At 62.0% G+C, this 22,489-nt stretch overlaps 1 protein-coding gene across 4 annotated transcripts; it reads right to left on the bottom strand.

Annotated features, from left to right (window-relative positions):
* Positions 1–2,789: 2,789 nt before the first annotated feature.
* Positions 2,790–19,576, bottom strand: KIRREL2 (kirre like nephrin family adhesion molecule 2). 4 transcript variants are annotated; one of them, XM_034756905.1, is made up of 15 exons: positions 19,317–19,576; positions 12,282–12,431; positions 11,819–11,968; positions 11,520–11,677; positions 11,054–11,204; positions 10,543–10,648; positions 10,171–10,319; positions 9,690–9,817; positions 9,148–9,274; positions 8,812–8,912; positions 7,273–7,471; positions 6,587–6,697; positions 5,621–5,733; positions 5,006–5,089; positions 2,790–4,632 (listed from the first exon to the last, which is right to left on the bottom strand). In XM_034756905.1, exons 1-15 carry the CDS (start codon positions 19,366–19,368, stop codon positions 4,213–4,215), a joined length of 2,199 nt encoding a protein of 732 aa, XP_034612796.1. In that variant the 5' UTR covers positions 19,369–19,576; the 3' UTR covers positions 2,790–4,212. The 4 variants fall into 4 exon arrangements, with proteins under 4 accessions (XP_034612796.1, XP_034612797.1, XP_034612798.1 ...); XM_034756906.1 differs by having other exon boundaries at positions 5,621–5,730; XM_034756907.1 differs by lacking the exon at positions 5,006–5,089.
* Positions 19,577–22,489: the final 2,913 nt, after the last annotated feature.

Below are 22,489 nucleotides of genomic sequence, written 5' to 3'. Positions count from 1 at the left end.
GGGGGCAAGGAGGGGGTGGGTACAGGGCTGGATGGGTTGGCTCCAGGGGACAGGGAGGGAGTGGGTACAGGGCTGGATGGGTATGATCTGGGGAGCATTAAGTGGGTGGGTACCAGGCTGGCTGGATCGCCTCTGGGGGGCTGGATGGGGCTGGGTTCTGTGCTGGTTCAGTAGGCTCCAGGGAGTGGGGAGGGGGCTGGTACCAGGCTGGATGGGTGGGCTTTGGGGGCCAGGAGGGGCCAAATACTGGCCAGGATGGGTGGCTCAGGGGCATAGGGAGGGGGCGGGTACTGGGGTGGATGGGTTGGGTTCGGGGGGGTGGGGGGGGGGTGTAAGGCTGGATGGGTCGGACATGGGGTGCAGCGAAGGGGCGGGTGTGACAAAGTGTGAGGTTCTCTTGGTTTTTTCTTGGTTTTTTCCAATGGTTTGCATGCAGAGGGTTGGGACTCAGTTTCCCTGGGTGTTACTGGTTTAACAAAGTGGTGGGAGAGGGAGTTTGTTGTTACAGAGGACCAGCGAGGGAACTTGGGACCCTCTTCAGTGTGACAGCCCTTCTCGGGCATCCACTCTTTCTCGGAGGGTAAGCCCCTCTGCCTCCTGGAACTGCACCTCTCTGAGCCTTAGCACGTCTGTCTCTCGCCGTGGGCCCCCTCAGGGAGTCCACTTGCTCTGGACCCCCGGAGCCTCCACTCTCAGGCTACATCTACACTACAGGGGAGAGTCGATTTAAGATACGCAAATTCAGCTACATGAATAGCGTAGCTGAATTCGACATATCGCAGCCGACTTACCCCGCTGTGAGGACCGCGGCAAAATCGACCTCCGTGGCTTCCCGTCAACGGCGCTTACTCCCACCTCCGCTGGTGGAGTAAGAGCGTCGATTTGGGGATCGATTGTCGCGTCCCAATGGGACGCGATCAATCGATCCCCGAGAGGTCGATTTCTACCCGCCGATTCAGGCGGGTAGTGTAGACCTAGCCTAAGAGGGAATAATGCAACCCTGTTCTCTAGACTGGAGCGACTCTCAGCCAGTGAAAAACAGGAGGGTTTTTTGAGTGTCTGAACACAGCACAGGAAACTCTCAGGGCCTTAGGCCTGGCCTGCCTCAGTACAGCACATCTAAGTCTCTCCTGCATCCAGGTGGGCTCTGCCTGCTCTCTCTCTCTCCAGTCCAGAGTCCCCCTGCTTCCCAGCTGGGTATCTGATATCACTTCCCCCAAGCCCCACCTCTGTCCATTGTCTTCTACCAGGTAAACAGGGTCACCTGGGCGAGAGAGGGACATAGGGAGGGGGTGGGTACCGGGCTGTATTGGTTGGCTCTCGGGGGGCAGGGAGGGGGCAAGTTCCAGGCTGGATGTGTTGGACCCAAGAGACCGGGAGGGGGCAGGTATCGGAGTAAATGGGTCGACTCTAGGGGCGGGCAGGGAGGGGGTGGGTACCAGGCTGGATGGGTTGGCTCCGGGGGGTGACTGTTACCAGGCTCAATGGGTCAGGTCCAGGGGGCGGGTACCACGCTGGATGAATAGGGTCTGGGGGTGCTGGGTGGGGCTGGTACTAGGCTGGATGGTTTGGGTCTAGGGGGCACGAAGGGGACAGGTTCCGGGCTGGATGGGTCAGCTGTGGGAGTGGGGAGGGGGCAGATACCTGGCTAGATGGATCCGTTCCAGGGGGCAGGGTGGGGATGGGTTCCTGGCTGGATGCATTGTCTCTCTGGGAGCACTTACGAAGCTGGATGGGTAAGCTCCAGGGAGTAGGGAGGGCGCGGGTACTGGGCTGTATGTGTCAGCTCCGCGGGGAAAGGAGGGGGCGGGTACCAGGGTGGATGGAACGGAGACAGGGAGGGGGCAGGTATCGGAGTGAATGGGTCTACTCTAGGGGTGGGCAGGGAGGGGGCGGGTACTGGGCTGGATGGGTCAGCTCTGGGGGGCAGGGAGGGGGCGGGTACTGCCCTGGATGGGTTGGCTCTGGGGGGGAAGGAAGCGGGAGGGTACCTGGCTGGATGGTTTAGCTCCGGGGGGCAGGGAGGGGGTGGGTACGGGGCTGGATGGGTCGGGTCCGGGGGACAGGAAAGTGGCGGGTTTTGGGCTGGATGGGTCGGCTTCAGGGGGCAGGGAGGGGACAGGCACCATGCTGTACGGGTCACCTCAGGGAGAGGGCAGGTACTGGGTTGGATGGGTTGGCTCCGGGGGGCAGGAACGGGGTGGATATTGGGCTGGATGGGTCGGCTATGGGGGGCAGGGAGTGACAGGTACCAGGCTGGATGGGACAGAGATGGGGGCAGGCACTGGGCTGGATGGGTTTGCTCCAAGGGGCAGGGAGGGACAGATTCCAGGTTGGATGGGTCAGGTCCAGGGGGCAGTTTCTGGGCTGGACATGTTGGCTCCTGGGGGCAGGTACCGGGTTTGATGGGTCAACTTTGGGGGGCAGAGAGGGCGTGGTTACCAGCCTGAATGGGTTGGCTCTGGGGGTCGGGTAGTACCAGACTGGATGGATCAGCTTGGGGGGCAGGGAGGTGGCAGGTATTGGGGTGGATGTGTCAGCTCCGGGGGCAGAGAGGGGGTGGGTACCGGGTTAGTTGGGTCAGCTTTGGAGGGGAGGGCAGGGGCGGGTACCAGGCTGGCTGGGTGGGATATGGGGGGCGGGGGGGGGGCGGGTGGCGGGCTGGATGGGTCGGATTTGGGGGGCAGGGAGGGGCCAGGTAGCGGTCGGATCCAGGGGGTGGACCCAAGCAGTATTTGTCGGGCCCTGTCTCGTCAGGCTGGTTCCCCAATAAAAGTCTCACTGACTCTTTCCATGTGTTTTATTAATTATAAATTATTTGTCTGCGCAGTTGTAATGGGAGATTGACAGGTGTTTGTGTGTGGGGGGTTTACCCTGAGAACTCCCATCCCCCCTGTGGGGGAACACAGTGCCTGGGGATGGCAGGGAAACGGGGTGTTTTTAATGGTGGGGAAAAACCCAGCCCCCCACCTGGATCGATTTGGCCCAGCTCTGATTACTGCCAGAGGCTGTGGCCAGGCCCATCTATAACATCAACATCTTGCCCCCGTGGTCTTGCAATGGGGAATTAGAATTGGTGCCCCTTGGAGGGGAGAGGTCTTGTGCTCTATTCCCTCCCCCCCCGCCCCCCCCAAGCCAACCAGGCCGCTGCCCGGGGGCATGCCTGAGGTTGCACGCTCTGAAAGGAGGAATCTGCCCTTAGTATCCCCATGGGCTGTTAGCTCCCAGTCCCACCAATCTATGGGGCCCCTACCAGTCCCACCCCAGCAGGGGGGGTGGGTGGGGGTGGAGCAGAGGGCAGCAGACCTAGGCCCCCCCATTGGTGGTGCGTGGGAAGGTGCTGCTATCGGGGGGATTCACGCATATGTCCACTGCCCCCCATGAGCCCCATGGTCAGGCTGCACAGGAAGTTGAGAGCTGCCATTTTTACTGGGCCTGCAACTCCAGCAGGTGGGGCCTAGCATCAGCTGCCAGCTTGGTCCTGCGGTCGCCATCTTGCTTCCAGGCCTGGTTGATCCAGTGCCAACTGCGGTGGGGGAAGCCATTCAGAAATCCAACATCCACTGGCTCCTCCCTCCACTTGTCTCTGCAGGAAGCTGATTGGGCTGTTGGCCATTTTGAGCCCCTCTTGGTGGCCATTTTGTATCCACCTTGGCAGCTCCAGACTAAGCCAACCGGCCAATTTCAGGAAGTGAATGGGACCATCAGCCATTCTGAACCCACCTCAACATCCCAGGGCTAAGCCGGACTTCTTCCCCAGCCAATTGGATTCATCACCAGGCCCAACCGAAGAAGCTGGGCAGTCGGCCATCTTGAACCCATTTTTGATTGCATTAGCGTATCCAACCTTGTGACTTCTTCCCTATCCAGTGCGAATCCATCCCCAGCTCCAAAGGAGGAAGTCAACAGGGCTGTCAACCATTTTGAACCCCCCTTGTCAGCCATTTTGAACCCATGCCCTGATTCCTACCCCCAGCCAATAGCCACTCATCCCCACCTCTAGAAGCAAAAGTCAGTTAGGGAGACAGCCATTTTGAACCTCTTCCCCCAGCCGATGGCCACTCATCTCCACCTCCAGCAGCACAAGTCAGCTAGCCTGTCGGCCATTTTGAGACAGTTGGCTAAGCTGAACCTCCACCAACCCCCTCCCACACCAGGGATGGCCCTGGGTGTCTGTCCCCCAATGGCTTGATGTGTGTTGGGGAGGAAGAGTCACACATGTGTCTGCATGCGCTGCTGGGCGGGCCGCCCGTAGTCCGACTGTTGCGAGAGGGAGGTGTAGGAGAAGCGGGAGCCACCCGACACCTTGCTGGCCTGGTCTGACTGTTCGTAGCCGTTCTCTGCCTTCTCGTAAGCGCTGGGCTTGATGTAGCTGGTGAAGGCCCGGGTGTAGGGGGCTGTGAGGTAGCCCCCCCCGTACACCACATCCTGCGGGTAGTGGGGCTCGTAGGCTGTGCGGGAGCTGGGTGCCCCTAGCGTATAGCGGTGGCTGTAGGGCTGCCCTGAGGGGGGGAACATGGCGGCGTGGGACCCGGCATAGAGGGGACGCGAGGCCGGGGCGTACTCTGAGAAACTGCCAGACAGGTGGGGCTCCTCGTGAGCATGGACCTTGTAGTAACCATTGGTGGGGTCCTGGGGGGGGGTAGAAGAGAGACATCAATGATCCAGAGGGGGGAGGGGAGATTGGAGGCTGCCCCTCAGAGGGAGGGAACTGCCCCAAGTGCGACCGACACAGCGACGCTGCCTGAGTCTGCAGAGAGCCTGTGCCCCTCGCTGTTAGGAAGAGAGGAGCTGCTGTCTGCATCCCAATGCGATGTGAATTCCCAGCCCCCTAGCCTGGGGGGACCCCCAACCCCACACCAGCAGGGCACTCAATGTGGGGCAGGAGGGGGACAGGGGAAGTATAGGGGGGCTACTGTGCCTTTAAGAGAGGGGGAGGAGACACCATGGCATTGCCTCTTGGGAGAAAGAAGGCGGGGCCTGGGTCTGGGGCGGGGCTTCCCACCTTAATGTCCTGGCTGCCCTCTTCCTCCTCCAGGATCTCGCTGTGCTCCGTATGCGATGTGGCTGGGGACTCGCTGCTCGTGGCCTGTGAGGGTGGGGGGGACGGGCTGAGTCTTGGGGTAGGGGGTCCAGCTTTGTCACCCACCCCACACTCCCTGCAGCCAGATCCCGGGGCTTCCACCCCCCGCCCCCCATGAGCCAACTGAATCTGGATGCATAGCCCAGCGTGGCATTGTGGGGCGCTGGGCTGTGGGGAGCAGGGTGAGGGGCTCAGTAGGGGGTGCTGTGCTGTGGGGAGTGGGAGGTTTGTCAGGGAGCTGTGCCATGGGGCAGGGGCGCAGTGCTGTGGGGACCATGGGGCTCGGTAGGGGGCACAGGGGTGAGGGGGCTCAGTAGGGGGCGCTGTGACATGGAGAGCGGGGGGCTCAGTAGGGGGCCCGTGGTATGGGGACCGGGGGGCTCAGTAGGGGGCGCTGTGCTGCAGGGGCTCAGTAGCAGGCGCAGTGCCGTGGAGACCGGGGGGCTCAGTAGGGGGCGCAGTGCCGTGGGCACTGGGGGGCTCAGTAGGGGGCGCTGTGCTGCGGGGGCTCAGTACAGGACACTGTGCCACGCTCACCATGGGCTCCTTGACATCATCCTCTGTATCGCTGGGTCGGCTGGGGCTGCTGTCGCTCGTGGTGATCTGCACCAGGACATCCGTCTTCGAGAGCTTGGTGCCTTGTTTGGCTGCTGGACACAGATAGACACAGGGGCGTGAACCTCTCCTGGGTCCCTAGCTCCCCTATGGGCCCCACCCACCACTGGTTCGGGTGTGGGGGGGAATCTGTGCGCCCCGTGGGTGTGGTCCCCCGTCCCACCTCTGGGGTGGGGCAGCTGGGTAACAGTTGTACATAACACTGCACGGGGATGACTCCCCTGGTGCTAAGATGCAGCCGCCTCTGCATGGGAACAGCTCGCCCGGCACTGAGATGCAGCAACTGCCATTGGAACTGGAGGAGTCACTCCATCGGTGGGTAGCAGTAGAGGTCTGTTATCCTGCACCAGCCATTGGAGGGAGAGGTTACACTTAGCCAGCGAGCTGTCCAGATCCAGTCACACACATGTGTTAAAAGAAACACGCAGTGGGGTTACCAAATCAGTGCAGATGTGTCTGAGACACGTTATGGCTCCAGGTGCACATGGGAATGACTCGTATGTTCATGTGTCGGGGGCCTAGGCACATGTTAAAGGGGCTGCCCACATATGTGAGGGTATGTTTGTGTGACCTTTACATGGGACACATTTCATGTCTGTACAGATATGTTCTCCGGAGCATCAATGTCATCACAAGACTGCTAACACCAACCCGCGTGGGTTCCTGTATCTAAACCGGCGTGTCCATGTGTGTCCTCATGTGTCCCTACCCACAGAAGCACGGGTCTGTGTGGTACCATGTCGGGGCGTGTGTGGATCCATGTATTAGCCCAGGCATGTTAACACATGTTAGAAGTGTGTCTGCATGTGAAGGGGGAAAGGCCCATCTCAGCCTTGCAGGTGATCACGTCTGTAAGTGGGGAGGGGCAGAGCTAGCCAGTGACCTCACCTTTCCCGTGGCACCAGCGCAGGCAGCAGACAGACACGCCAACGACCAAGACCAGCAGCAGGGTGATGGCGGCCGCGGCTGAGGCCCCGATTATCATGATGGGCAGGACCTCTGTGGGGGAAAGAGCAGATGAGAGCGGGTCCCTGCTGCTAAAGCACACGGACAGCTTGCCCAGTGCTGAGATGCAGCCACCTCTGGGGTGGGGCAGCTGGGGAACAACCACACATAACACCACATGGAGACAGCTTGCCTGGCACTGAGACACAGCCACCTCTGGGGAGTGGGGGCAGCAGGAGAAAAGTCGCACATAACACCTCACAGGGACAGCTCACCCAGCACTGAAATGCAGCCACCTCTGGGGCTGGGCAGCCGGGGAGCAGCCACACATAATGCCTCACAGGGACGGCTCATCCGGCATTGAAATGCAGCCACCTCTGGGGCGGGGCAGCTGGGGAACAGTCGCACATAATGCCTCACGGGGACGGTTCATCCGGTGACAGCCACCTCAGGAGCGGGGCATCTGGGTAAGTTGTAGCCGGTTTGGTGTGGGAGGGTGGGGCAATTGGGTCAGGGGTTGGAGCCCATGGGGCCCATACTGTCAGCATGGGGCTAAGTGGTGCCAGGGTTGGGTGTGGGTGGGGCCAGTTGGGCTGTGGGCAAGGCTATGGGCGAGGGGCAGGGCTTACCCTGCTGGCGCAGCGTGATGGCCGCCGAGCGGGCCCCAAAGCGGTTCCAGGCCGTGCAGTTGTAAGGCAGGGCAAAGTCCTCTGGGCGCGTGGGCTGGATGAGCAGGGCCGAGAGCACCCCCCACTCCGTCAGCGCTGTATCCACTGTGAATCGCTCCTCCGAGCCATTGTCCAGCACCCGCTCGCCCCACGCCCACACCTGCCGTGAGACCGGACACGGGCCCTGTCAGTGGGGGGCAGGCTGGGGGGTGGGCAGAGGACAGCAGCACTCACGATGCGGTTGGGGAGTTCAGGGGGGTCAGTCAGGGGCCAGCCCTCACGATATGGTCGGGGCAGATTGGAGGGCCGGGGGGCATCAGCACACACAATGTGTTCGGGGGCAGGTTGGGGAGCTGGGGGTGAGTTGGGGGGCAGGCAGAGGGCAGCAATCACAATGTGGTCGGGGCAGGTTGTGGGGCTGGGGTATCGGTGGGGGCAGGGGGCAACACTCACGATGTGGTCGGGGCAGGTTGTGGGGCTGAGGTGTCGGTGGGGGCAGGGGGCAGCACTCATTGCAGTCAGGGACTGTGACCAAGTGATGGATTTTCTTGGTTTTCCAATGGTTTGCATGCAGAGGAGGTGGGACTCAGTTTCCCTGGGTGTTACTGGTTTAATGAGGTGAGGGGAGAGGGAATTGTTGTTACAGAGGACCAGCGAGGGGACTTGGGACCCCAGCCAATGGCCTGGAGGACAGATACCCCTGGTGACCTGGAGGCCCAGCTCAGGAGTCAAAGCGGTTCTGGCCAGTGGGAAGACAATGGGCTGCGAAGAGAGGACCCCAGTGACCTGACCAGCCAGAGGGGACCAGAGGACAGAAGAGAGGAGGGGAGGCCACGGTGACCCTGTTTACCTGGAGAGACAACAATGGACAGAGGCAGGGCTTGGGGCCGGTGATATCAGATGCCCAGCTGGGAAGCAGGGGGGCTCGGGGCTGGAGAGAGAGAGCAGGCAGAGCCCACCTGGATGAGGGGGAGACTGGGATGTGCTGTGCTGAGGGAGACCAGGCCTTAGGCCCTGAGAGTTTCCTGTGCTGGGTTCAGACGCTCAATAAACCCTCTGATTTTACACTGGCTGAGAGTTGCTCCGGTCTAGAGAACAGGGTTGCATCATCCCCTTTGGGGGTGGAGGCCCCAGGGGTCCAGAGCGAGGGGACTCCCTGAGGGGGCCCATGGCGGAGACAGACATGCTAAGGCTCCGAGAAGTGCGGCTCCAGGAGGTGGAGGGGCTTAACCCCCAAGAGAGGGTGGACCCCCACGAAGGACTGTCTCACTGAAAGGGGCACCCCCCCACACGGACCACACAGGGCCAAGAGTGGGCTTGATCTGTGAGTCCATGACAGGGACAGGTTGTGGGGCTGGGGTATCGGTGGGGGCAGGGGGCAGTACTCATTGCAGTCGGGAGCAGGTTGTGGAGCTGGGGTATCGGTGGGGGCAGGGGAGCAGCACTCAATACAGTTGGAAGCAGGTTGGTGGGCCGGGGGAGTCAGGGGACAGCACTCACGATGCGGTCAGGGGGCGGCGTGCTCCTCACTAGACACTCCAACCGTGCCTTGTCCCCCAGCGCCGTCTGCTGGCTGGTCTCAGTGGTGATGATGGGGGGCCCTGCAATGGGAGGAGGCAGAATTAAGGGGGGAGGCACCTACTCGTACCCCTCCCCCAGCACAGAGACACCCCCCTCCTCAGACGCCTTCCCCACACCCTATGAGAAGCAACCCCCATGGGGATGGGCCACCTGAGGCTCCACCCATGGAAGCCTCACCCCCAGGCAATGCCCAGCCCCCAGGCAATGCCCACTAGGATGCCCCACCCCCAGGGAATGTCCCACCCCTGCCCTCACCGTTGACCGCCAGCGTCACCTCCTTGTCAGCCACACCGATGCGTGGTACGATGGCCTTGCACACGTAGGTGCCAGCGTCCTCCTGCGTCACGGCCTTTAGGTGCAGGGTGTTGCCATTGCTCAGCACCTGCAGCCACATGGCGGGGGTTAGAGCAGGGGGCCAGGACTCCTGGGTTCGATCCCTGGCTCTGGGAGGGGAGTGGGGTCTAGTGGTTAGAGCAATGGGTCGGGGGCCAGGACTCCTGGGTTTGATCCCTGGGAGGGGAGTGGGATCTAGCGGTTAGAGCAGTGGGGCTGGGGGCCAGGACTCCTGGGTTTGATCCCTGGCCCTGGGAGGGGAGTGGGGTCTAGTGGTTAGAGCAATGGGTTGGGGGCCAGGACTCCTGGGTTTGATCCCTGGCCCTGGGAGGGGAGTGGGATCTAGCGGTTAGAGCAGTGGGGCTGGGGGCCAGGACTCCTGGGTTTGATCCCTGGTTCTGGGAGAGGAGTGGGGTCGAGCAGTTGGAGGCGGGAACCAGGACTGCAGTGGGCAGGTCACTCACCACACTGGATCCCTTCTTGGTCCAGGCCAGGGTGAGGGGCGGGTTCCCAGCCCAGGTGCAGGTGAAAGAGGCGTCGGCCCCGACATCCACAGTGAGGGGCTTAGGCTGGGAGACCAGGCGGGGCCCGACTGCAGGGAGGGGATCCAGTCACTGCTTGGGTGGGGCTTGTGGTGTGGGGGTGGGGTCATCCTCCCAACACTGTCAAACCCACCCCCTATGGTTCCCTGCCAATACTGTACCCCTCCCCCATGCATGCCCACCTTCAATTGTCCTCCCTCTGCTCAGTGCCCAGCCCCTGCAGCAACCACAGCCTGGCTCCCTGACTGTGCCCTTCCCCCCAACCCATCCCTCACCCGCCCATCCCATCCCCTTACTCTTCCCCACTGACAGCACCTTCACAGCATCCTGCCCCCCATATCCCCATCCCGCCCCTGCAAACCCCCCACAGACAGGGATCACAGCGCTCATCCCCCCCACTCACAGTGCACATCCACCAGGGTGCTGACATTGGTGCTGCCCACGGCGTTGGCCACCTCGCAGGACACAGGCTGGGTGAAGAAGGAGTGATCCACCCTGGCCTCGTAGCTGTCCCCATTGGCCTCGGCAATGACTGCGCCGCCCTTCGCCCACCTGCCCCACAGCCGGCGGGGGGGAGAGACGCAGAATTAGGGGGAGCCGCTGCTACATCAGCTGGGGGCAGTACCTCCTGTGCCCACCAGGGGGCGTGGATTCCCCTCTGCTCCCGCAGGTAAGGCAGCAAGAGCCGGTGGGAGGGGGCCTGCACGTCCCCACTGCAGCCACCAGAGGGCAGTGCATCCCCGCCCCCTCCCCTGGCTGGGCCCGAGACTCTTACCGGTAGCCGGTCACCTCGGGGTTGGCAGTGGCGGTGCAGAGGAAGCTGACCTTGCCCCCCTCCGGGACAGTCTGTGGCTGGACAGAGAGGATCACGGTGGGGGGGTCTGGAGGGGGGAAGGGGAAGACAGTCAGAGACATGCGACCAGCTCTTGGGTGGGGCTCACCTGCCCCCCCGCCGAGCCCCCTGCCCTGCCCCTCACAACACAATGCACCCCACCAGGCACCCCCACCCACTGCAGCATGGCTCCCCCCGGCCCCCACAGCACAGTCCCCTCCCTGTCCTCACAGCACAGTGCACCCTGCTTGGCCCCCCCACCCCTGCAGCACAGTGCCCCCCACCTGACCCTCCCCTGCTCCCTGCAGCACAGTGCCCCCGCTGAGCCCCTTGCCCGGTCCCCACAACATGGTGCCCCTGCCAGCTCCCCTACCCCCGCAGCACGGCGCCCCATGCCAAGACCTGGCCCTGCCTCCCACAGCGCAGCGCCCCTGCCCCCCGGGTCAGGACTCACACAGCACGTCAAGGGTGATGGAGGTCTGCTTGCCAGCAGGTGCGGCCGGGTTGGCGACGCGGCAGGTGTAGGCGCTGCCCATGTCCTGGGTGCTGGACGTGAGAAGCAGGGTGCTGATGGCCGTCGCCCGCTTCCCATCCTCCATCAGGGCCTGGGGGGCAGGAGCAGAGGTCAGGCCTCAGCCTGGGGCCCACTAGGCCCATCCCCCAATGGATCCAGGGGGCTGGGAGGGAGAATCTCCCACCCCCCCACTGTGCCATCCTTTCATGCCATATCCCACCTCCTCTTTAATACCCTACCCCCCCCCCCCACTGCCCCTTTAATAGCCTGTGTCCCACCACACACCTGGGCTGCCCCTTTAATTCCCTGCACCCCACACACTTCAGGTTGCTCTTTAATAACCTGCCCCACACACATACCCTATGCCCCCCCTTTAATGCCCTACCCCTGCACCCTGGCACCTCACCTTGGCATAGAGGGCAGAGTCTTGCAGCTGCCCATTGCGGTACCAGCTGATCTCAGGGGCAGGCTTGGCACCAGACACCTGGCAGGTCAGGTTGTAGGGCACGCTGGCCTGGACCCGGACGATGGGGCCGTTCTGGATCACGGGGTCATTGGGCGGTACTGTGGGGGGCAGATGGGAGACAGGGGATCAGTGATGGGGTGGGAGTCCCCAGGGTGGTGCCCCAGCTGTGGGGAGAGGGGGCTCCAGTGCTGTGAGCTTCCCCAGGGCGGTTCCCCAGCTGGGGGTGAGGGGACACTCACGGAGCACCGTGAGCTGGGCACGCTGGGAGCGCAGCGCCGCCTGCGTAGCCTGGCACTCGTACACAGCGTCGTCGCCAAGCTCAGCGGACTCGATCCTCAGGTTGTGCTGCCCAGCCGCCGGATCCCCGACGATGGAGTACCGGGACCAGCCTGCGGGAGAGAGGGACAGACTGCAGGGACTGGCACAGCGCCCCCCAGGGACCCTCAGTCCCCTCCCACAACATGGCACCCTATGAAGTCTCCTGGTCCTTCCCCCCACTGAACAGCGCCCCCTGGGGACCCCCAGTCCACTCCCCTGCAGCACAGTGCCCTCTGGGGACCCCCAGGCCCCTCCCCTGCAGCACGGCGGCCAGTGGGGTCCGCTGGTCCCTGCCTCCCTGCAGCACAGCCCCCCGAGGGACCCCCAGTACCCCTCAAAGCACAGCACCCCCTGCTGACCCCCCCCCTGCAGCCGCATACGTACCAGGCAGGTCTCGCTCTCCGCCCAGTGCCAGGCCATCCTTGGTCCACTGCACCATGCCCTGGTAGCCCACAACCACGCAGGCCAGCGTCACCGACTGCCCCGCCACGATCACCTGGTCCATGGGCTGCTGAAAGAAATACGCCCCCCAGCCTGGTGGGCGGGGGAGGGGGAGGTGTTAACCCGACAGGGGCCCAGGGATTACGGGAGGCATGGGGAAGGGGGGACTGGGAGCCAGGACTCCTGGGTTCAATCTCATCTTGGGGAGGGGAGTTCATGAGGGAAAGCTCCCAACAGGAGCACAAGGTGGGGGGAGATTGGCTGGGGAAGGGGAGCAGCATGGGGAGCACAGGCCAGGGGGATGGGGGATCCTGTCAGCAGGGGAGGGGGGCATGGGGAGTGCAGGCCAGAGGGGATGGGGGATCCCAGCAGCAGGGGAGGGGTGTGTGGGGAGCACAGGCCAGTGGGGATGAGGGATCCAGGCAGCAGGGGAGGTGGGCATGGGGAGCACCGGAGAGGGAGCTGGAGAATCTTGGCAGCAGGGGAAGGGTTGATGTGGGGAGTGCAGGCCGGGGGGGATGGGGGATCCAGGCAGCGGGGAAGGAGTGTAAGGGGAGGGCAGGATGGGGAGGATGGGATATCTAGCCAGTGGGGAAGGGGGCATAGGGAGCACAGAATGGAGGGGGAGAATGGGGGATCCCAGCAGCAGGGGAGGGGGGAGCTGGGATGAGGCCCCCAGTAAATCCATTTGATATTGCAAGTGAGTGAGGGACTGGTGCAGCTGGAGGGGCCTTTCTGTGGGGCCTGAAAGGGGTGAGGTAGGGTGGGGGCAGGGAGACGGAAGGGGCAGGCAGAGAGGGGTGCATGGAAGGGCAGCTGCTGTGGTTGCCAGTGGGACAGGGAATGGGACCCTGGCTTGCTGGGGGGATCTGGTCCACCTGCACTGCCCTCCCCAGGAGTCAATAGGGGAAGGAGGGGGTTATGAGGTCTCTGCCAACCTCCCCACCCTGGGCACCTTAAGCAGGGTTGTAAGAGTGTTGTGGTGCCTATCCCCACAGAGCTGGCCCAGCCTTTCTGTGGGGCTGGCAGGCTGGTAGGAGGGGACATGTGGGGGGGACGTAGGGGTCAGGGCTAGGGAACAGGAGTCAGAGACCCCCGCAATGTACTCAGGGCTATCTGCCCCGCACAAGGTGTGGGGAGATTGGATGGCGAAGTGCCCTCCTCCCCTGGCCTCCCCAGCTCCACCCCCCACAGACACATCCTCCCCAGGGTCCCCCCAGCCCTTCCCCAGGGACCTCTGTCCCCTAGCCCAACCCCACAGATACCCACTCCCCCAGCAACCCCCAACTGTCCACCCCATCCCACTATAGATACCAGGGCTGCCCTTAGGATTTATGGGGCCCTATGCAGTATTATTAAACTGGTGCCCCATGCCCAACTTGGGGCACAGCCACCACCCCTGCCCACAGACTCCCCAGAAGAACCACCTCCCCATTGCTGACACACACTGAGCTTCCTACACAGCCGACGCTGCGGCAGCCCTGGGGGGAAGGGACAAGGTAGCAAAGGATACCAGCCGCCCAGCCCGACTCACGGCGGTGGAGTCACAGTTCCCCGCCCCATACCCTGCGCGGCGCCAGCGCATTTGGCTCTGGGAATATGGCATTGCCTAAGGAGACTGCAGCGTGCGCTGGGTGTGTGGGAACCGACCCGCTCTTACCTGCTGTCCCGGTGGTGCCCCAAATTTTCGGATACCCTCTGCAGCCGTGAATGCCTAAGGACAGCCCTGATAGATACACCCTCCCCGCACCTAATTCTGCCCCCCGATTGCCCTGCACTCTCCCCACTACCCCATTCCCCCTAGGCCTTGCCCGAGACACCCCCACCCCAGCCCCCTGGGGCAGGAACTGCTCCATTTCTGCAGAGAAAGAGCCCAGAGGCTGAAGGGTGAAAGATCCTTTTTGCACCACTGAGATTCCTCGGCTCTGATCTCCTGGCTAAACCCTTCTTAATTCCAATCCAATCACACCGCCCTTTGTCCCGATTGTTTCCAAGTTTACCCAATAAACCAGGATCTGAATAAGGGGATAATCCTCTGAGGAGGGTCAGGAGGGGCTGGGGGGAGCGAGGCAGAACAAATCAGAGGGAAATGCACATATGCCAGGCTTTGTGCAGCACAGGGGATCCAGGAGTCCCAGCTCGAACCCATTACACCCCACTGCCTGGGCCAGAACCCAGGAGTCATAGAACCTCAGGGTTGGAAGGGACCTCAGGGGGTCATCTAGTCCAACCCCCTGCTCAAAGCAGGACCAATCTCCAGACAGATTTTTGCCCCAGATTGCACTAAATTCTCACCCACTCGCAATGCCCAGCGGGTGGGGGGCTGGGCGTGCGCTGGTCATCGTGGGAGGGCAGAGGGGGCTATGTATGCACACACACAGATGTGACACACACACACACACACGGAGACGCACACAGCTGTGACAGATGCACACACACAGGGCTCTGATACCCATACACACTGCTCACTGACGCACACAGAGCTTTGGCTTGATACACAAACACACCTCTCTCCTCAGTAGCCAGTGACACTGACTCTGACCCCCTCTCCATCACACGCTGACTGAGACACACTCGGTGATATTGCCAGATTTACAGATCCACAAGGGATCACGCACACCCTGACCCAGATTCACCCCTCCTGACACCCCCGCACACCCTGACACACACACACAGGCTCAGCCCCCTCCCCCTGCACGGACACAACCACGCACAGACTCACACTGGCTCTGGGGCATAGTGTCACACACACACACAGTCCAGGAATGACCTGGACTCACCCCCAGGCTCCCCAAGAATATTCGCACCCCATGACGCAGACCCGCAGCAACAGCTGCAGTGCGCCGCGCTGGCTGACACACCCGCTCACCAGCGCTCACATCCTGACACACCCGCTCACCAGCGCTCAGCTTACCGGGCTGGTCCCGTGCCCCCACTCCCAGCCTGGGGGAGAAGATACATGGTACCCTGGGGAAGACCCCTGCTACAGCACCCCACTCTTCTCCCAGAGCAGGGGAGAGAACCCAGGAGTCCTTGCTCCCAGCCCCCCCTGCTCTAACCACCAGACCCCACTCCCCTCCCAGAGGCAGAGATAGAACCCAGGAGTCCTCACCAGAACCCACTCTTGGCCCACAGCTGGAAATAGGGGGAATGATTCCCAGTGGTTAGAGCGAGATGGGGACTGGGAGTCAGGACACCTGGGTTCTATCCTGGTTTGGGGACGAGAGCGTGTCTAGTGGTTAGAGCCGGGGAGAGGGGGAGGGCTGAGAGACAGGATGCCTGGGTTCTCTTGCCATCCCTCCTTCCCCACTTGTCAGTTCTCCCATCCCCTCCAATGAGAGATACTTAGCTGCATTTCCACGCTCAACAGCAAATCTGCTTAGAAGCTGCACAGAGGCCTCCACAGGCGTGAAATCTGTGCCCATTGTGCGCCTGCCTCTGGGGAGGGGGCGCTGGAAGCCGCGCAGTTCCAACAAATAGCTTTGTGCAGAAAGTGGGGCCCTGCTGATCCCAGCCTGGCCAGGCCCTCTGCCCCCCAGTAACCCTCCCTGCACGGAAGGGGGGGACAGAATGGGGGAAAGGGCCAGCAGAAAGCACTGAGCCTCCGAGGATGGATATAGCCAGAGGCACTGGTGGGTTAGCTATTAGAGCATGGGACAGCGAGTCAGGAAACACGGACTCCACCATGTGAGCTCGGGGTGGGGGCGGGCTGGGAGCCAGGACTCCTGGGTTCTCTCTGTGGCTCTGCCTCTATACTGCTGCCCAGGTGAACTTGGACAAGTCCTGTTGCTTCTCCATGCCTCAGTTTCCCACATCTACATGAAGGGGATAATGAGAGTGACTGGCAGGGGGGCAGCCTCAGGAGGCTGTCCCATTCCCCACCCGCCTGAGCCACCCAGTGTCCCCCATTAGCCCTGGGGCCAGTATCTTGTCTCTCATGGGGCAGGGAGGGGTGGATGAGGCATGCGAGTGCAGTGGAGGGCCAGGCAGACAGAGGCCAGGCCATGGGGGGCTGTGGGGTTAATGCAGTGCCCACACAAAGCCGGTGTTGTTGTGCTGGGAGTGGCAGTGGGAGGGGGTGGGGCGGGGAGGAACATGGGGGGCCCCACCTTGGGGCAGACAGCTTGTGAGAGCGGGAGCTGCCAGGACCCACAATGGACCCCTTTGTGCTGGGGCTCATTCAGCGCCCATCCCCCCTCCTCCGTCCGGCCACCCCCACGCCTGCTGCCTTGGCAGCCCAGAGCAGGGCCGGCCACTCCCCCACCCTCCTCCCGCCAGCCTGGCCCTCCTGCCCCACAGCCTGCGACCCCTCTCCACTGGCCTTCCTCCCCCACGGTCTGCACCCGCCACAGCCTGCACCCCCACCTCCACCAGCCTGCCCCCCTCACCTCCACCAGCCTGGCATCTTCACTAGCCTGGCCCCCCCCCATGGCCTGTGACCCCCCCAGCCCCACGGCCAGCACCCCTCCACCTACGCTGGCCTGGCCCCCCTGCCTTCACTGGCCTGGCCCCCCATGGCCTGCACCTCCCACCCAGCCCTCCAGTCTGAAACCCCCCCCCCATCTCTGCCGACCTGGCCCCACTGCCCAAAACACAGCCCAGCATTGCCCCCCCCCAGCCCACTGGCAAAAGGGGGGCAGCAGGAGAGAGAGAGAAAGTGGTGGGGCGGAGGGTGGGATATGGGGATAGATAAATGGATGGGTGACCGTGTGTATGCGGATGGATGGATGGCCAAACAAACCCTGCACCTTCTCTCCCCTCCTCCCCATTGACCCTCCCCGCTTTCACTACGAGGGGGTGGGTGGAGACTTGCAGCTGCACAGGACCACCCCACTGGCATGAGAAACCCCCCTCATACCCAGCCAGGCGCCCCATGGCAGGGGTTGGGGGGCACATGCCCAGCAATGAGCATAACACCCCCTGGCAGATTTGCCAGCACAACCTGGCACCAGCTCAGCCCCCAGAAATTAGGTCACTTCCAAACAGCCAACAGATGTTAATTTTGTATGTGTGTCTGCAAAGCCGGCCCCTCCCCCATGCCCAGAGGAAAGGCAACCCCCCCACCCGAGCCAGGGATTAGAACCCAGGAGTCCTGGCTCCTAACCACCCCCCTCCCCCCCCCCCCCCCAAGCTGGGGAATAGATCCCAGGAATACAGGTTCCCAGTCCCCCAGCAATAACCCACTAGACCCACCACCCAGGAGTCCTGGCTCCCAGCCCCACTGCTGTAACCTACTAGACCCGATTTCTCTCCCAGAGCAGGGGATGGAACCAAGGCCTCCTGATTCTTACAGAAAGTATCACCAGAGCCTGGGTTAGTTACTGAGCTCACATGGCCAGACCATCAGGCCCCCTGGGTTTGACATCCTGAGCAGCAGGGAAGGGGGGAGGGGCAGGTACCAGGGTCAGTGGGTCTGATCAGGGGTGGGGGGAGATATGGGGCTGGATGGGCCCATGGAGAGCTGCTACAGAACAGTTACAGTCCCCTCTCCTGATCCCTCCCCCCAGCAGCCCTGGAACCCCCCCAACAGCACCTGGGCCCCCATCCCTCCCCTGTCAGATCCCGATCCCCCCAGCCCCATAACCCCATGATTTCCCCCTCAAGCACCTGGGCTCCCATCCCTCTCCTGTCAGATCCCAAACCCACTCCCCCAGTTCCCACCCAGCCCCCTGCCAGCTCCTCTGACCCAAGTGAATGGAAAACAATGCCCCAAGGCAGACACCCCCTGCTCCATCCAGCCCCCCTCCCCCCCGACACTCTGCCCCAAACCTCTCAGAATTCATTAGTGTTTCCGTAAAGGGAATTCATAGCTGGGGGGCCCAGCAGCCCAACCAGGCGTGTAAGTGTGAGCTTGGCTTGGCTCCCCTGACACCTCCAGAACCCCCTCACACACACACCCTGGGGACGACTGGCACCCAGCCGTGCCTGGGCACCTCCACACCTGCCCCAGGGCAGGTCTGCTCCTTTCTCTGTCAGCGCAGGAGTAGAGGATCTGACAGACACACTGGGAAAGGGTGGGGGGAGGGGGGAAATGGAGCTGAGATTTTGCTCTCCCCCATCCCCCTCTGTATCCCTGCCAGACTGTAGGATAGCCCACAATGCTCTGGGCCTCCAGAAGGGGAAATTGAGGCAGTTTTAGCAATGGAACCCAAGAGTCCTGGCTCCCAACCCTTCCCCTCCAACCACTGGTCCCCACTCCCCTCCCAGAGCTGGGACAGAACCCAGCAACCACCTCCTCAGGAAGTCTGTAGGGGATGATCCAGGAAATTGCAGACTCGCAGGACTCATTTGGTTCTTTCCCCGGAGCGCCCCATGAGGTGGAGGAGAGGCTGGGGGACAGCTCCCCACTGCCTGCTACCCTTCTCCCCCCATGGGGGCTGTATCACAGCACCCCACTATGGGCACTCATTGGGGCCCCTTCCCAGTAAGATCCTGAAGGGGTGGGACAGGCACTGGGGAGCAGGATAATTATCCCGCCCTGAGCTTAGTGCATTTACTCCCCCTCCCCACACAGACACATACATATCCCCCCCCCCACCCAAAACACACAGCTTGGCACCATCATCCTGAGTGGCAAAGACCAGAGGAGCTCGCTCAAGGTCAGGATGCCAGTAGCAGAGCTGGGGAGAGAACCCAGGAGTCCTGACCCCCAGACCCCACTTCCCCAACCCACTAGACCCCACTCCCCTCCCAGAGCTAGGGAAAGAACCCAGGCGTCCTGGCTCCCAGCCCCCCCCTCCCACTATAACCCACTAGACTCCACTCCACTCCCCTCCTGGAGTCAGGGAAAGAACCCAGGAGTCCTGGCTCCCAGCCCACCACTGTAGCCAGTGGTGTGTGTGCAGAGTCCTGGGAAGGAAGGCTAAGAAGACCCCTCCAATTGCTCAGCCCGCTTTGGAGATAGTGGAGGATATGACCCGGGGGGACCCAACTGATCCCCACCCCACAAGCCCAGGTCCACATCCCCCCAGCTCCTACCTATGTGGCCGAGGCAGCTCAGGGCCAGGATGCAGGGGAGCAGGGCTGACATCTCTGTGCTGGGTTGGGGAGCCCTTGGGGGATCCAGCTCCCGTTCCGGTCCGCTGCTGGCACTGGGATGGGGATCGGTAAATCCACACTGCAGCTCTGCTCTGGATTCCTCTACACCCACCGGGGGAGGGTGGTGGTCAGGACTCCTGGGTTCTATTCCAACTCAGGGAGGGAAGAGGAGGGAGGTCTAGTGGTTAGTGTGTGGGGGCTGGGAGCCAGGACTCCTGGGTTCTATCCTGAGTTCTGGGAGGGGACTGGGGGTCTAGTGGTTGGGGGAGCTGGGAGCCAGGACTCCTGGGTTCTATCCTGAGCTCTGGGAGGGGACGGGGGACTAGTAGTTGGAGGAGCTGAGAGCCAGGACTCCTGGGTTCTCTCTCGATCCCGAGAACCCACTCTGCACAGCCAGGCTGATGATGCTCTGGAGTCCTTCAGCTCTGGGGATAGCGACTCATTGAGGCCAGCTGCCGGCAGGCCCCGCCCAGGGTGTGCACTGATTGGTGGAGAGGGTGCTCTCATTAATAAAAAAGATCACACACACAGAGCCTGGGTCATCTGCTACTGAGTGGGGGGAGGGGGAGCTGGTCGTCCCCCCCCAGCAGCATGAGAAGGGCATTAGGGGATATGGGGTGTTGGGGAGGGGGGTGGAGGTAGGTAAGTGTGTTACACAACACAGTGCACACATGCATGGATCAAGCCAGCTCACAAGAAGAGTAAAGGCAAAAGTGGGCACATAACACATGCACCTCCACAACCCCAGGAGGGGTGTGACCCGGTGTGTGTGTAGTGAGGGTTGTGTTTGTGCAGTGGTGTTGCTGTGCATAGAGGGATGTGTGTGTGTCTGTATGTGGATTGCAGATGCAGTACGTGTGGACATTCTGGGTGTCATTTGTGTGTCTCTGCGCTGTGCTCGTGTGTTGCAGTTGGTATGTGCACTGTTTGTGTGTGCAGTGTCTGGTGCTGTGTGAGCACAACCGGAGCTGGTTGCTCCCCTTGCCGCCCCCCCCAGCAGGGAGGCCTAAGAATAGGAACTGGGAATCCCAGGGGGCAGCCACTGCATAACAACCTGACGCAACCCCCAGCTTCCTGCCAGCTCCTCGCTAGGCACAGCCTGCTGCCCCCTCAGCTTAGCTAGATCCTCAGCCCCCAGGCCCAAACAGCTCCATCTTCCCCAGCCCCCCAGCCCCCCAGCCTGGCCTGCTCCCCCTCCTTGGTTCCAACCTCTTTCTCTGGTTGCCCCTGTTCTTTCTTGGCCTTTCACAGCTGCCTACCCTCATGCCCCCTCTCTCTGCCTGAGCAGGTAGCACCAGCTGACAGAGCGCATCCCCCGGCCTATGACCCTGCCCCCTGGGGAGTCTTGCAGCCACATGAGTGGAAATGCCATGGGGCTGGGAATTCCCCCACATCTGTTCCCAATTATCTCTTGGGAGTTTGTGCAACAGGGGAAATGGGGGAAGCTGAGACCTCATGGAGTTGACTCACCCCACACAGGGAGATAGAACCCAGGCATCGGACGTCCCAGCCCCCCACCTCTAAGCACTAGACCCCAGAACTCCTGACTGCCCCCTCCCACTTTAATCACTAGTCCCCACTCCCTTCCCAGGGCCAGGGATAGGACCCAGGGGTCCTGGCTCCCAGCTCTAACCACTAAATATCACTCCCCTCCCAGAGCTGGGAAACAAACCCACTAGCCCCTACTCCCCTCCCAGAGCTGGGGATAGAACCAAGGAGTCCTGGCTCCCAGCCCACCCTGCTCTCTGTGCTAGGCCATGCTGCAGGCACATGCCTGCCCTGTCAGTCCCCGGGTGATGAGGGTGAATGGGAAGCAGATTGTGCTAGGGTGTGTGTGGAGGGGGGGAGATTTAAGGGGATTTCTGCTGGTTTGTGTTTTCTTTGCTAGACAGATTTAAGCCCCCACCTCGGTTTCGGCGTGTTTGTGCAGTGCGTATAGTTCTGTGTGTACCTGCATGTTCATGTGTGTTTCGGCATGTTTGTGCAGCGTGTGTAGCTCTGCATGTATCACGCCCTAGTGTGTGCGTTGGTGTTGCTGTATCTCTGGGGTCAGTGAGCAGGACTGTGTCTGGCTCTGGGTGTGTCCAGAGGACTGTCGCAGAGTGCTGTGAGTGGGGGTGTAGCTTGGAGACACCCAGCGAGCCGCCGTTGGAATCTGTCCCAAGAGGATTTGGAAAGAATATTCTGAAGATTTGGGGATTAAACAGAAAAAAAAATTGGCATCTGTATGGAGTGGGGGAGGGTAAATCACTGGGGCTGGGGCCAGGGCCCAGCCGCACCAGAGCTCCTAGAGCACTGGGAGGCAGGACTCCAACATACAATTCCCACGTCCTTGAGTCTAACCACTGTACCCCACTTGCCTCCCAGAGTTAGGGAGAGAACCCAGGCATCCCAGCTCTCCCTCCCCCATTCCAGCCCTCCCCGAGCTGGGGATGGAACCCAGGAGTCCTGGCGGCACAAACTCTTCCTAAGAGACCACCATAGGTCCCAATCCTTTGCTGGTGCCATCGGCTCACAGGGTGGGGAGGTGGGCACTGCTCCCCCAACACCTGCCCCTCACCCCTCCCCGCATCTGAATGGTGAGTGGCCCATCAATTGGTGCGGGCGTCAGGAAAAGCTGTCGGGCTTCCCAGGCTCAGCAGGGCCTGTCGCCTGGGTAACGGGGCCTTGTGGGAACGGGGCCTGCTGCGGCCCTATTGAGGAGGGGGACAAAGTCTCCAAGGGAGGAGTGTGAAAAGGCCAAGGGACCCCCCCAAGCCCCAGCAACATGTGGCTGCACTCCCACCCAGATCCGCGCCCCCCAGCTGCCTGGCAGTCCCGCCAATCACCAGCCCCTGCCCAGAGTGGGGGGCTGGGAGCCAGGACTCCTAGGTTCTCTCCCTAGTTCTAGGAGAGGAGTGGGGTTTGGTGGGTTAGAGCAGGGGGGCTGGGAGCCAGAACACATGGGTTCACTCCCTAGTTCTGGATTGGAGATGTTAGAGTAAGGAGTCTGGGGGCTAGGATGCCTGGGTTCTCTTCCTATCTCGGGGGCGGGGGAGGGGGAGGGAGTGGAGTCTGCTGGGTTAGAGCAGGGGAGGCTGGGAGCCAGGACTCCTGGGTTCTATGCCTTGATG

The sequence above is a fragment of the Trachemys scripta genome, chromosome 24, assembly GCF_013100865.1.
Source record: "Trachemys scripta elegans isolate TJP31775 chromosome 24, CAS_Tse_1.0, whole genome shotgun sequence".
NCBI lineage: Eukaryota > Metazoa > Chordata > Testudines > Emydidae > Trachemys > Trachemys scripta.
The sequence above is the reverse complement of the archived record's forward strand: the minus strand, read 5'-3'. Positions and strand labels throughout refer to the sequence as shown.